At 43.5% G+C, this 15,549-nt stretch overlaps 1 protein-coding gene across 5 annotated transcripts in view; it reads left to right on the forward strand.

Annotated features, from left to right (window-relative positions):
- Positions 1–1,024: 1,024 nt before the first annotated feature.
- Positions 1,025–15,549, forward strand: part of KCNQ1 (potassium voltage-gated channel subfamily Q member 1) — a 333,024-nt gene continuing 318,499 nt past the window's right edge. For all 5 annotated transcript variants that reach the window (XR_005953446.1, XR_005953447.1, XM_041415143.1 and 2 more), the window contains exon 1: positions 1,025–1,485. Coding sequence is in view for 3 of the 5 variants with exons in the window: in XM_041415143.1 (XP_041271077.1) it covers positions 1,088–1,485 (398 nt within the window). In the remaining 2 variants the exon portion in view is untranslated. The remainder of the gene's footprint in view (positions 1,486–15,549) is intronic.

The following is a 15,549-nucleotide window of genomic DNA, read 5'->3' on the forward strand; positions in this document are numbered from 1 at the left end:
TTCGGGCAGCCTGACATTTGAATGGAACTGCAATTAGCAGGGTTGTTTTCGTTTAACTTTATTTAGCACCTTATCTCCCTGTAACATTCTTGTCCGGGTACCAGTATCAACCATGAACTCAACATAGCTCTTACTAGTGCTGTTCTATTTTGAGCTGGAAGAAAAAACCCACCAGATCAAAGAGCACCTTTCCCTTCACTCTGGGAATAGAAATTGTTAACTAATTGGTGCACCAAAGTCATGACAAATCGATTTACACCACAGTTATGGAAGCGGTAAGAAACTCCACCACACAGGAAAGTCATCCAGGCCCTCAAAATGACCTGGTCTCCATGGCCAAACATGTGCAACTCTCCACAAAAGCCAAAATGCCGCTGGTGAGGGACCCAACTTGCAGAGGATGCAGTTCTGCAGGACAGTGTTTGCTGTGTCCTACCGTGTTCCCCGTTCTTCAGCTATTCACCCCCTTTGGGTACAATAACACCAAGGACTGCAAGACCTGTTGCTTGGGCTCATCATTCTTGTTACTCATTTTAAAAAGAGGATTCAAACTCTGGCAGAGCTCTGCTGCTCCCAGGTCCTGAAATTCTGCAAAAAAGGAGTGAAGCAGCAGGTCCAGAAGGCTTTGGAGGTCCTAAATCTGAAGCAAGGGGTTGTACCCCAGTATCTCAAGCCACCCAATGCCACAGTTCTGGGAAACACGGCAGTGGCCGAGAAGGCAGGAAAGTCTGCTGGGCTTCTGGGCTGCTGGAAGGCTGCTCCCAGCTCTCTGCCCTGGCAGCTCCTCACACAGGTGAGAGGCCACCTGCACGCAGCCATAGCGGTGCCAAGGCACAGGTCAGCAGTGAGGACAGCGACACTTTCGAGCGCAACGCGGGGATGCTCCGGGCTCCGGGCAGGGGGAGCGGGCGCCGCGGGCAGCGCCTCCCGCCGGGCCGCACCGGGACTGCGCCCGGGCCCGCCCCCGCTTCCCCGCACCTTTCCCGGCCGGAGCCGCCCCGCGGGGGCCGGGCCAGCGGTGTCTGCGGCGGGGCGGGGGGCCCGGCGCTGCCCGCAGCTCCCGGGGCACCGCCGCGCCGCCCCAGCCATGTCCTCCAGCTCCCCGCCGGGCGAGCCCAAGAGCCGCAGCCTGGGCCGGCTGTCGCTGCCCAGGAGAGGCAGCATGACGCCCGGCAAGAAGGCGGCGGCGCTGGAGCTGGCCGAGAGCGCCCCGAACGCCCACTACGCCCCGCTGGCGGCCGCGCAGGGCGGGCAGGCTCCCGCGGGATGCGGCCCCGCGCCGGAGCGGGAGCGGGCGCCGCGCCTGCGGAGCGAGGTGGTGGTGGTGAGCTCCGAATGCCCGCGGCCCCCCGTCAGCCTGGACCCCCGCGTCTCCATCTACAGCCTCCGCAAGCCCCTGCTGAGCCGCAGCAGCGTCCAGGGCAGGGTCTACAACTTCTTGGAGCGGCCCACGGGATGGAAGTGCTTCGTGTACCACTTCACCGTGTGAGTACCGCCCCGCTGCCGCCGGGCACCTGCTCCGCGCTCCCGTTACCGCCGCTGGAGCGCTGCCCCGGCCCTCCCTCAGGGGCCGCTGCTGCCGAGCCCCCTCCCCGCACGGCGCTCGTCCTTTCCCTGGAGGCTCCTCGGGCACGGAGCCTTCCAGACCTGCCCGTGCTCCGGGCTTGAACATCGTGCACATAAGGTCCTTTGGGCTGTGGGTGGTTTGGTTCCTTTTTCCGCCCCCCTCAGGTGTGAAGTAAAACAAAAGTTATTCTCTGGGGGAAAGTTTGCCTTTTTAGTTAAGAGAAATTGCTGTATCTCAGTTCAGGAGCCCTTAGGTGTATTTATCAGATAGTGCAGGAGCTGGTCTCAGGCACTTTTCTTCTGACGGCTACCCAGGGAGCCTTGTTCATACTGATGGAAGAAATGAAGTAGGTAGGAGTGTCACCCATTCTTTATTACTTTTTGATGCATGGCTCCTGATTTCAAGCAGTGACACCTGTGTGATGCCGATGCTCACTGCGTAGCAGCAGTTGCTAATTGCACAGGTGCTATTGAACAGGTGCTTTCAATTATCCGTGCTGCAGTCTTGTCAGAGGAGGATTGGAAACAGGTGATGCTCGTTTTCCTTGCCTCTTTTATTGTCCCGGCTCTGCCTCCTTGTGCTGTCCATTACGATGGGAAGGAGGTGGTGTTTGGAGGGTGCCCTGGAACCGCAGGTAGGTTGAAAGTTGCTTTGTCATGGTACTGGTCTATTGAGTACTGTCTGTAGAGTGCAGTGTCAAACCCCAGCCAGCAAGAGGTAGGTCTGTGGTGCATGAGCATCCTAACAGGCATTCCTTTGAGGAATCAGCTTTTCTATCGAGGTGTTGCTGAAGGCTTGTGTGACCCTTGGGCAATTGGCCTGTGTTAAATGTAGGTGAGAAGGTCAGGTAGGAATGTGGTGTGTGTTTATTATATTTGTGAACAGACACATATGTGTGTATATGTATCCATTACATGTATACATGCTTATTTTGACAGCTAGAGCAAAAGATATTTTGTGGTCAAAATCCTAAAATAAGGGACACCAAAGTCAGTTTTTATTACTTTGTTATTGTATTCTGATTTTAAGTTCTATTACTAAGTAACTGTAATCTAAAGTCAGTTCAAGATTTTGTGCTTCTGTTCCACACTTGAGGGTTCTGGAGTGTTTAGGTCAACAGGTTAAGTGGTACCAACGTTATTTCAGTGGAGGGGAAACAGCTGTCATCTGAGTGTATGTAATTGGGAGATGACTGGGTACAACTGCTGAGATAATTGTGGGCTCCATTCTCTTTAGCTTTATGATAATGCCATGATATGAGAAAATGAGTAATGACCATAATTATGAAGTGCCTAATAGTTGTCGTTGAACAATGTAAAACACTTTTGGGAATTGGAGCCCTCCTCCCCACCTAAACAGAAGTTTTAGGTAGCTGTCTTTTATGGTTTCTGACCTTTCAGGTGTCTCAAATTACATTTAGATGGTGCAGCAAACTGTTTTCAATATCTTAACTAATCTTCTCTAAACCTTAACAGCAGGTCTAGGAAAACTCTGAAAAACAAAAACCAAGCATGCTTCTAGTCCTTTCTAGCCTGAATTTTAACTTTTTTTTTTTTTTTTCAAGTATTTGCAGTGTGGATTAATCCTGTTTGTGCAAGAATTAAGATTCTGTAATATGTGTAAGTCATTACGTATTTCCCCCCTCAACACACACCCATGGTGTAAGCATTAGCCCCATCATTTCCCTTCTTTCCAGAACTCTTCTGATGCAATGATGAATGACAGTGGCAGTAAATATTCTCAAGCCTCTTACCGAGCATTGTTCAAATTCCTTAGGGCACTGAAGAGACAGAAGAGGGTACTGACATCCTTGTATGTTTCTCACGAGGCAATCTGCAAGTACCATTTAGGCAGCCTAACTGATTCCCACCAACAGAGGGAATTGAGGCTTTACTGTTCTCAGCCCAACCTTTGGGTTTGTTTTTTTTTGGTTTTTTTTTTTTTTTTTTTTTTCCGTAGTACATAAGTTTTTTGTGCCCTTTAAATCACGGTGTAAGTTACCAGTCTTTGGTCCATATTTCTCCGGCTCTTTCTGAGTTCCCAAAGCAACTTTCTGCTGTGCCAAGGAATGCTCTGTTTGGAGTACAGTCCCTGCCAGCCAGGTGCTGAGTATTGGCAGATGAATGGTTGCTACAGAGCAGAAGTGTGTTGCTAAAATTAACTGACCGGGCGGATTTGTCTGATTCAGAGAAGCTGCTGGGCACCACCTCCCGGGGGGAGGCACGGGACCTGCTTTGTGCAGGCGGCTGGATACGAGGGATGAGGTGCAGAGCTGGAAAGGACCTGGAGTCACCAGACGCACACAGAGGCGTGCATGTGCTCCTTTCCCTCTGGAGGAAGTACTTGATTGTTCTATTGTCAGCATACAAACAGTCATTCATAGAACGCTAAGCCTGCTTTTACCTTGGGGTGTGCAAGGACCCTGGTGTTAGTCTCTCCTGCCCAAAGGAGTTTAAGAAACTGAACTCATTTTGCCTGTTGTCTTTTTGACTCCCTCTGCGGTCTGCCTGCTGCTTTATTCCGGGGGCTTTCAGCTGCCTGGGAGGTCTCGGTCGCTGTCCTAAATGTTTAGAGGGGAAGGAGAGGAAACGGGAGTGGTGTTAAATCAGGGCATAAAGACCTAAGTTGAGTAGAGAGCCCTGGCCAAGATCTAGCCCAGTGATGGGAGCAACAACCACTGGAGGCTTAATTTTCTGTTTTCTGCGTGGTGTGGAGTGTGTGGCTGTGTTCTTAATTATGTGCTGTAATTATTACAGTTAGAAACAACTCCTGGAATAGCCCATGTAACTTGCTCTGGACCTGCATCTCTGGCTCTTGTTAAAACACTGTTTATCAAGCGATAAGAGCTACATCTACTGATTGCCTGTCACACCCTTTTCCTGCTCAGGAATCTTAGTCAGTGGTATGTAGACTACTAATAGCTAAGAACTGATACTCAGGATTGATTTTCCTCGGTTTTGTATTATATTGTTTAGAAAAGGGAAGTTGGGCACCAAGCTTTAATCCACAGATTCTAGGCTGTTTTGTTTATTTCATGTTATTTTGATTGTTGCTTGTTCTGGTGAGTAGCAAAGGCCCTTGTGTACCTTTGACTTGAAGGATGGAATTGGGCTGTCTTGCACAGGTCGGGCCACGGCCTGTTTTCTCCCGAATTATTTCTTTCATAAGGTGTCAGAAATACCTGTTTTTCACTGTGCAAATTGTATATTCTCTCTTGCTGATATTTTCAGTCTCCAAGGTAATTTGACACTCCAGTCTCTGATTAAATCAATTTAATTCCAGGCAGGTCTTTTCTAAGATTTCTTGTTATTTGCTTAGACCAAAGTGAGCAGAATAGGGAATGAATATTGTGCCTCCTTTATACTAGATTTTTTAAGGCTGGGGAAATGGTCTCTGTGGGGAGAAAGAACGGCTAATCACCCATCAATTAATTAACTGAAAAAACCTGCCTAAAAGTACTAGTGGAGACGATGGAACCTCTTAGTTCAGCTACTTGACTTGGTTTGATTTTGTAATAAGTGTCATGTAAGCATATGGTGTACATACACCTGATTTTACCAGGGCAAGTAAATTGTGCTTGGTGGCTGAGGATCTGCATGCATGGGTTCTGCAAGCGCAGGTGATGGTTGCTTGGAGATTCAGGCTTTGCAAGCAAGAGCTGGCCCTGTGGCCTGGCTGTATGGATGGCAGTGTCCTGCCAGGGCCACCAAATCTGCCTTGGCTGTCCGGGAAAGGGAATGACTGCGTGCCACTGCTCTCAGTGACCTTCCAGGCTAGGGCATCTTATCACACTTATCACAGCAGTGCACCTTGAGAGAGCAGCTTTGGGAGGTGAAATGTTCTCCGGCCTGAACAAATCAAGTTTTCAGCCTCTGTGAGGAGAGGTGGGAAAAAGAAACTCTGCCCTCATAGTGGCCTGCTGAAACTCTTGGGTACTGCCCCACAGTTGGAAATGACTGTACAGAGTAAGTGAAGTTGTCAGATGTTAAACAGAATTATTTTAGATTTAGGTGCTCAAGGGAAGAGGTTCTTCTCACCCTCTTAATTTTAAAATAAACGTCTTAAAATATGCCTGAAGAAACTGAAATTATGAACTGATTTCTCTTGTTCTTGGTGTGGCAAATAATGACTTCTGGCAGTGTTGACTCCCTGTGTTCTTTGAAGTGTTGGCTGTAACCAGAGGGAGCAATTTGGAAACTGATGGACCGTTGCTTTGTTCCATTGTGGCAGCTCTCCTTTGTTGCCATGCAAGATAATCAGCTTCTGTCTTATCTTTGCATGCCTGTACCTGGTTCAATTTGCTTTGCCTTTGTATAAGTTTGGTTTAATCAGCAATGATTGTCATTGAGTTTGTTCCAATCCCGAGCTGTTTACATAAGCTTGGACTGGCCAGTGGTTGGGGTTTGGAAAATTGGTCTGTGAAATAGGCAGACTCTTAGCAGCATGGCTGCATGTGTGTGCACACAGAGATAGGAAGTGAGGGTAGGTAGAATATTCCAGTTGCCTGAGTCAGGACTCACAGCTTTCAATTATTAAAGGCAATTTCAAAAATTAAAGGCCAAGTGTTTACACCATGCTCTTTACATACATTACATTGTGAAGAAGCCTAACTCCAACTTAAAATCCCATTTTTGCCATGTTTCCAGACATACTGCAAATGTACTTCCAAACCTACTGGTTCATACTTGTTGTGTAAAATGTTGAGGAGGAAAAAAGATCCATAAAACAATTAGTGTGTGCATGTGCTCACACATGACTTTTCTTTCAGACTGAAGAATGTTGCAAACTGAAATGCTGTGGTTTTGACACAAACATTTTTATGTTTAGAGATTTTTGTGGCTTGAAACCAGACTTCCAGATTATTACTTCTGTTCAAAAGAAAAAAAAAAAGGAGACAAATCCTCCAATGTAAGCATGGCTTTTCCAAGTGGTAAGAAAGAAATATGACTTCATCAGGGTCATTCTTTTAGCTGCTGTCAATAGCAGGAAGACCCAGGTTTAGCTTTTTTTGTCTCAAGACTGAGATAGTTTAGTTGAGGCCAATTTGCAGCAGAGCAGACACCTTAGCAACCCAATACTGTGTATCTATCAATGTGTTTGGTGAAGTTTTGTCTGGGAGGAAAAGACATTGGAAAGCTGACTTTAAATATTGCCAAAGAGAAGGGAGGACCATTTGCCTGCCCCACATGAGAAAGTGTGCTCATATTTAGGAGTTCCTGCTGCAGAGGCACCCCTGTTTGCTGATCAGCCTGATGTTGAAGCTTGGGCTCTTGGCAGATTTTTGGAGGCAGGCGAGACTGAGAAGTGGCTTAAGGGTTTTGTTGTTCCCTTCTTGCTCTCTGCATGCCGCAGCGCAGCCCCTTAGCTGCAGTATTGCACTACAGTAGTGCTTCTTTGGGACCCTGTAATTGACATGGTATTTCTGGGGTTGGCCAGTACAGAGCTTCTCCCTCTTGCCCTGTTTCCCAATTTGTAGCCTGTCAGAAGTTTCATTTTTGTCTGGCTGTCTTGTGACTGAGACCAGTCCAAGTCTGTGCCATGAAAAGCAAAAGTGTCAGTCTAGTTACCGATCAGAAGAGGTCCCCATGTCTCTCTCCCAGTGGGACAGTAGAAGTTCTTAGGTTAAGAAATGTAAATACAAATAACTGTGTAATTGACTAAATTTTTTTTTTTTTTTTAATTTCCATGTGTACTTAGTAATTGACTGTCATCAGAAAGAAGTATGAGAAAACAAATCCTCCCAATGCCAACATTAGTAGATAATGCCTGGAAGCCACTTTGATGAAATCACTGTCTTTGCATTATTTGTCAGATTCAGTGATTGCTGCATGAAAATTATTGTGGAAATGTGTTTTGATTGTTGAAGGGGAAGGAAGGTGAAAATCTAGGTACCTTCTGGATAAAATGCCTTTTGAAGGCCCCTCTAGCAATAATTGGGAAAATCCAGTTTCTGTTCTGAAATGCATAGTGGGATATGGGTGGCTACTTGGAAAAAAAATTCATTGGGTCAAGGATGTTTTCTGGGGAGAAGAAAGACTTATGTAATTGCACTAATGTTTAGGTTTTTTAAAAACAAACGGAAGCAGAAGACTGTAAACTGGCAAAAACTAGTGCTCAGTGATGACAGGTTGTGTGCAGTGCAGAAATAAATAACTGTGAAATGCACACCTAGAAGTTATGCATTTTTTCTATTTGGGCAGGCTTTCCTGGGATTGGCCTTCTCTCTTTTCCCATCGTCCTTCCAGTATGACGTTTCAAGTCCTTCTCTCATGTTTGCTTTCCTCCAGGAAAAGAATTATCCTACCTTTAAGAGTTGCACATGAATGATCTAAAAAACCCAGTTAAATGCAGTATTCACATTTCTGTGTCTCTGTCAAATGGTTGGTTGGTCAATTCTGGCACACTTCCTTGCCCTGGCTCTCAAGTGCCAGGGAGAAAACATGCAAGGCTGCGTAGATAGGCCTCTTTCAAAACTTCCATTGCAGCTGAATCAAGGCTAGAGTTGAGATTCAATTGCAGTGAACTAATTAGGCTGAGCTCCAAATGCCTGAGTGCTGGATGTGTTACAGACAGCAGTGCCAACATATGCTGCAGGCAGCTATGCACAGGCACAGTGCTTAGCTGACTTCAAACTTGGCACTACCTCATTAATTTGGTGTGTTAATAGATTGTTTAATGTGCATTAGTGGCTGAGCACAAAAGCTGTGAACACTTGCTCATTCGGTTCCAGATGGAAAATAGTGTCTTGTTGGGGGCAAGGTGTTTTCTGCCTGCCAGCCAGAGGTCCAACAAGCTTCAAATGTCTTGGAGAGCTGCCAGATGCAAATAAACCTGGTGGGGAGGTTGAGTTACAGCAGAATGCCTAGACTGGTGTGTTTTTAGGTGGGGTGCTAAGCCTCCTCCTGCAGTCATGCTTCATCTGGCATAATGGCCTGTGAGAACCATTAGAATACCAGGCATGGTAATGGGAGAGCACAGGCATTTGCAAGACTCTGCTGCAGGAGTAGTTGATATATGGAGTTCTTACCTCCTACTAGGAAGATATGCGTGTGAGAGTATACTTATTTTCTGTATATAATAAGTAGGAGTATTTATTGCTGTAGTAATCAAATTTAATATTAATTTTACTGTACATTTTTAGGTAGTGGGGTTTTTGTGTTTTTTTTTTTTTGTCTTAGTTTTATTTGATTTTTTTTGTTGTCTTTGTTTTGTTTTTTTGTTTGTTTGGTTTTGGTGTTTTTTAATAGAAAATTCTAAAGCTGCTCTCAGCAGAGTCTTCTCTGGCTTCCAGGCTGTGCATACCAGGAGGACTATAGAGCTGCTTGCTGTGAGCTTTTCCCTTGTCTGACATGACCAGTTTTTGAGGATATATGGACTTGTTCTTCTTTATTTTTTTTTTTTTTTTGCTACTTTGTGGTACAGAATAGTAAAACAACAGCTATTTTCTATGTTCAAGTATCTTGTAAGAAGTTGCACACAGTGCAAAGCAGGGCCTGAGTAAGTTGTTTAAAATATAAAAAAAACAACACCAAAACCCAATCAAAACCCCCAAATCAACAACAAAACTCCACAAAACCCAAAAATACTGCCCTACATTTCTTCAATGGTATTTCCTTCCTTAACAACCACATTTTAGAACAGAAAATGTGACACCTGGAAGCAGTACAATAAAACATTGGCACAGGGGAAGCCAGTGTTTTATTAAAGCTTAGTACAACCACCATGACAAAAGCTAAGTTTTTTTCTCTGAACTGCTTTAGTGTCAGAATTTCCAGTTGTGTGAGATAATGAGCATGCGTTTGCTCAAAACTGACTGAATCTTCTTGAGTTTTAAGAAAAGAAAATGTGTGGTACTTTTTGCAAGGAATACATCAAGCACCAAGTCTGCAACCTTGGAATTTTATCATTTAAAAAGTGATAAATTCCCCAAAATAGGAAATAATACTGTAGGTTGTTCAGTGTTAAATATTCCTAGCAAAGTGTCCCATGTAGGTATTTTTATTTTATCTCTTGTTCTTCACAATCACTGTGATGATATAATATTTAATGAAAAATGTTAACCAAAGTCAAAATAAACTTAGGACAGGGCTTCTGGATCCTTTTAAGTTTCTTCTGCTTCTGCAAATATTGATGTGGGTCTTTGAATTTCATATTAAAGCTCTCACTAGGAACATAGATCTCACATATGTTTTGATAATGCCAGTGGACTTATGAGACTTCATTTGACAACACAGTTTTGTCCCATTTGTAATAGAAAACTGAATTTTTTACTCTTAACTATTAACCTCTGCAATCTGCTGAGGTTTTTAAAAAAGTAAATGCTTTGTTATATAACTATACTAGTATTTACTTCAAATGAGAAATATACTGTTTTTAGTGAGCTAAGATCATAGGATAAAAAAAGATTTTCTACTATTCTAACAAATTGTGCTCTTGATAATAATCTACTAATTTTACCCCAGAAATAGAGCATACATTTTCTTTTACAATAATAGGAAATATAATACATTTGTTGGAGTAATATTTGGTTTGATGCTGAAGAAGTTATCATGTATTTAACTTAATTATGTGGACAGCTGTTTGCTTCCTAGTGGGAGCAATTTGTAAGGTAAAAGATAAGGACCAAATAGTAAAGGGAAAATTGCATACACTCATCTCCAAAGCTAGGGCAATTAAAACTACTTGCAAGGCATTGTGCACCAGATGTGTAGAAATACTGTAATGTTATTTTATTTACAGTAAGGCTTTTTTTTAAACACTAAGTATCTCATATTGCTAATTCTGTATGAACTTTTACTTTGTCCAGGTGACTGCTGTCTCTTATCTGTAGTAAATGTGTCAAATCACACATCACTTGTATGCAGGTTTTTTTACCATCTCACCAGTAGTTTTGTTGTAGATTTTTAACAATTAGTGGTCTTCCCCTGTCCCTCCTTGTGTGTTGTAGACTGGGCAAGAACACAAGCTTATCCTGTCTACACCAGTGTGGTCACCCTTGCAATAAGCTGCTCACTGTCAGACAGCTGGAACTGACACAAGGAGACTGGGCAGGCTTGGATGAGTAGAAATTCAGTGCTCAGAAGTTGTTGATTTCCTCTGCAAACCTACAATGAATTCCTGAAGCCTCAGGGATGCTTTCAAATTGTTTCATTTTTAACAATATTTTCTCATTGCAGTGCTAATATTGCACACTTTTATATTAGTTGGATAGTACAGAAAATTGGGTCATGGTTTGAGGATAGAATGTAAATCATCCACCAGGTAATTTCCTTGGATTTTCTCCAAAGACACCAGGTGTAATAGCAGAGGCAAGGATTACAGAGCTCTTGCTCATCCCTTGTACCACAAAGGCTAAGCTCCTTGTACTGAATGTATTTTCTTTCTGCAGAGTAAGGAATTGCCTTCAAAGAGTGTGTTTGTTCCTGTAGCAGTTATCCCCTGCTCCATGTCATTTAAAAATGAGCTGGGATTGGCTGAAGTCTTCTTTTTCACAGTAAGCTGCAGGGCACCACGGGCGAAGGTGCCTCATCTCTTGTACGGATGTTGACAAGTAGAGCAAAGGAGAACGAATGCAGGAAATGGTTTCTGCTGCTAATCTCATTCTTACACCCTTCCAATGCCTGTGCCCAATTATTTGTGCAGGGCAGTGGAGACAGGGGAAGAGACAGGAGCAAAGATCTCCCATCCTGTGACTTCAAGAAGTAGAGAATGTCCTGTGCTGACCCTGTTAAGAATCAGTGGTGTTTGTATTCTGTGCAATGGCTTTATCTGATCTTTACAAACTTCAGCAAATAAGGCCTTATTTATTCCTCTAATATTCATCCTAAATAGATCTAGTGGAGTCTATTTGTTTTTCACCTTTAGAAGACATTAAAATGTGGTCAAACCTGACAATGAGTAAATAACTAAACATGTATTGCTTTATTGTGGTGTGAGTAAACTTCATGTGATTGTATGCTGTTACCTTAGCCGTGACCCAGAAAGTATTGATAATCGGTTATCTCAGCACTTCACACAAAATAAACCTGCTCACTTGATGTTTTCCGTGTCAACAGGTCATCCAGCACCCTGGCACTAAGCTGTCTGAGCATCCTGTTTCAACAGCATGTAAAGTATGCCAGGCACAGGCATCTGAGTGTTACCCAGTCATGTCAGTTGTATGTCTTCACAGGTCTGTTCATCCAAGACAGCTCTGTAGATTTTATTTAATAAGACATGATCTTATTTGGGCAACTACATATTTGAACCATAGAAATGAGAAAAAAGCTACCAAAGTGAGGGAGAAAGCAGACCTTTGAAATCCTGCAGGTTTTGCAGCATGTGGAAGGCTGTAGGTGTGCTGTGTTAATGCTGACCCTTTTTGAATGTCTCAGTTGCATATTGCACTGTGGTTTTCAAGCACTGAGATTATCTCTTGATGATTTCTGTGGCATTCTTTTGTTGTATGGCTTTAATAGGAAACATTACACATCCATCAAGTCTCACTGTAAAGTGAAATAGAGAAATTGAACTGACTGTGAAAATGTGACTTACTATGAGAAGAGCCCGATCTCTAGAAATGTTCAGTGGATTGTATCTGTAGGAGTAAAGGGCCACCTGCTTGTACCTCTTACATGAAAGAGTGGAGATAACATTCAAGCAGGTTTTGATACTAGCTGTTAACCTCTGCTGAGACTGCTTTTTCTAAGTGAAGTTTTCTGTCAGGTGTCTTTCTCTTGAAATAAACAGTGCTTGTTTCAGGAGACCTGTATATGGTCTGTGATTGTTGTTATTATAGTGTTAATATTATAATAATAAATATAACAATATAATATTATGTAATTATATTGTTATATTATTGAAATAATGTATGCAAAATGCCATGGGATTATTTTCTTTAGGAATTCTGCTGGAAGTGACTTGGTAAGTAATCAAACTGTTTTGAAGTACTTTGAGGAAATCAGTCTGTTTGTTTATACAATGTTTGCTAGCAGTCAGTGTGAACTGTGGTCAAAACCCACAGCCATGTGTATCTTCAGTTTCCTCCTCCTCCCTCTAACAAATGCAATCTGATGATGCTTCTGTCTGATTGCTGAAGTGAAGTGCTGCGTGTTCTTTGGAATTGCAGTCTCTCTCCATCCCCCTCAAACAGCACAGTTTGAAGCAGACTTGGTTGTCACTGGTTTTTTTTTTTCCATATGGTTCCTCTTTTTGCGTGCTCCCCACTCTCCCTGTGTCTCAGACATTTTGGTGTGCAGAAGAGACTTTGTGTTCTGTTGAATTTTAGTGGCTCTGAAATACCAGGGGAAACTTGTGCAAGTTTCAGACAGGAGCTGCGGGCAGAAATTAACTCAGTTGGAGCAAAGTGTCCCATAGGCAGCAACTGATTAACCAGAATAAAATTTGGCTTCACCACTGAGATTAGCACCTACCTTGGTGCTAATAAAACTGGTATTCTAGAGCATGTATTTTAAAAGTTATTTAGGAATTGAACTCTGCTTTGAATAAGTGGTTTTCCTACGTAGTTAGGATATGGTGTGTGTGGTAATGAAAGTAGTTTCTTCACTTTTCTGTATCTTTTGATAAATGTAAGGAAGAGTGAAATGGTTTTTTACCAATATTTTGTAGGAAAACACTGCCATTGCAATGCAAGGTAGATAAATAGTCATGGGAAAGCCTGGCAATGTGTGCTTTCTTTCCCACAGTGTAAAGTGACTGCTTTATAGTAGTGAGCTGAAATAAATTTGAATTCATGGAATGAAATGGAGGAAAACAGCCTAGACAGTAAGGAAGAAGGACCGCCTCTAAATTTGTTTCTTCCTCGCAACTCCGGATCAGCGTTACCTGGCTGCCTTGTATCATTTTATAGAGAGGGGTGGGCCACATGAGCTCCATGAACATCCCATGGACCTGAATGAAACCATGAGATTTACTGGCTGTAAGCTTCTCTGCCAAATATCTGGCACTTCATATCTCTACCAAATTTGGTACTAACCCAGATAGTTTTTAAGGATACATATCTGCTGCTAGGTGTGGGTTACAGCTGAGCTGTGCCTGCTAGATTGGCCTGGATAAAGCTGTGCTAAGCATGGATAGGGGAGCGCATGTGCAGACCCTGCACTTGCACCAGCTGGTGGGCTGTGAGCTGGCTCTGGCCCAAAAGCTCGGTAGCTGCAGCAGTGCAGGGTTGTGCCTGTGCTGGCAAAGGGCTCCTTGGCACAAGTGGGCACCAGCAATCCTGGCTGGCATGGGGACCAAAGCCTGGCAGAGGCTGTGACTCCACCTAACTGGGTAGAGACGCTGCAATGTGCTATAGCATGACCTTCTAGAGCAGGGATCCTCGTGCCTTGTGTGCCCTTACATCATCTAGTGCTCTGGGAATATTTCTGGCCTCGAGGATGAAGTGACAATACACGTAGGTGGCCAGTCTGTGCTCCTGGTTTAGCCTGGTACTGCTGTGGTGCCTCGGAGTGCTTTGCTTTCAGCACCCTTGGATGTGTGTGAGTGCAGTGGCATCAGGGACTGCCTGACAGCTCTATCACAAATAAGGTTTTTAGCCTTCTTGCCCCCTGAGTCACAAGTTCAGTGGAAGTTGGAGGCTGTTTGTTCTAGATGTGGTAAATAACACAATCTGACTGCTCTCTCCTCTGGCACCCGTGTCTAAAGCTGTTATCAGTATTGCTGTGGCATGTTTGATTTAGGAGCAAATTGGCACCTCTCTGACAATTGCTGGAATGTCCCAGTGTGTCCTTGGGGTGTTGTTGGCATCTTTCACACCAGTAAACCCCCATCAGCAGTCGTGATCGTGGGCAAACACCAGCCAAGTGCACAAAAGCGCTTATCGCCTGCTAGGCTGTGCATTCATAAAAAGCAAAGCCATAAAAACCTCCAGTGGCTGGCAATTCCAGAGCTTTCTGTTAGACTTGAAAAGGAGTCCTGAAGAACACAGGCGTCTTATCAATTTTAATTGCTGGGCAGTGGAGGGCTGCCATTTGTTTAGCATCATTTGGTGTTAGCAACTCTGACACTGTGTTGCAGAGATGTTTCTGGCCAGCAGCGTTCTGCTGAATGCAAAATTAATTCAGTAGAAATCCTTTGTTTTTGGGAAGAACTCGGGTTGAACAATTGAATCTAACAAGTAAAGAAATGTGAAATAGAATGTTGAGAACAGATTGCCCTTTGCACCTCCAGTCAATGTGAAGATGTTAAATTTTAGAAAGTTGAGGTTTAAAAGTATAGATGCTGCTATATTGTAATTGCTTTTCATTGCCCTTGAAACTAAGTTCTGTATTCCCTTATCCTTTCATATTGCCTTTTAAAATGCTGCAGTCATGCTTATGCATTTATACTGAAAATAAAAAATCTTCAGGGGCAATGTTCTCTGAATTGCCCTGTATTCCTGACACACTCTATTAGCCAAAATTCATGCCACCTTTAGGGAACTGGGCCAGACACAAAATCACTTTGAACAGTTGAATCAGCTGTTATATGTATATTGAATATGGCCATATTGTATATGGCTTTGCTGGTGAGATTTTGGTTTTGAGGTCAGCTTGCTGGATTTGAGCTGTTGTCAGATTCCGTGAAGGCCTACACCTGGATAAGTAGAAACTGATAGATGTGCAGGTTTTGGAAATGCCAAGCAAGCATTTTAAATGCAATTAAAAGTGCATCTGAACCACTTTTAAAAAAGGAGCAGTAAGAAAATTCCTTGAAAATTATTCTGAAATGGCAACTTTAAAACAAGAAGCTGATACAAAAAATATGTATTTTATGGCAGCTGACAGGGAGCAGATTGACAGCAGTTGTTCATCAGGAGTAGCTGCAATGGAAACTGCTTCGCTGACCTCAGGTCTGCTCCTTAAGTAGCGGATGTATCCCATCTGACTCTGCTGTGGTTTTCACACATGGCTGTGGAAGATGTTGGACTGTCCCTAGCTGACTAGGAATGAGACCTGAATTCACTTGCTTTCTGTAGCAGCTTTGAAAGTCTTTAAATGCGA

The sequence above is a fragment of the Onychostruthus taczanowskii genome, unplaced genomic scaffold (genome assembly GCF_017590055.1).
Source record: "Onychostruthus taczanowskii isolate IOZ18803 unplaced genomic scaffold, ASM1759005v1 scaffold49, whole genome shotgun sequence".
Lineage (NCBI taxonomy): Eukaryota > Metazoa > Chordata > Aves > Passeriformes > Passeridae > Onychostruthus > Onychostruthus taczanowskii.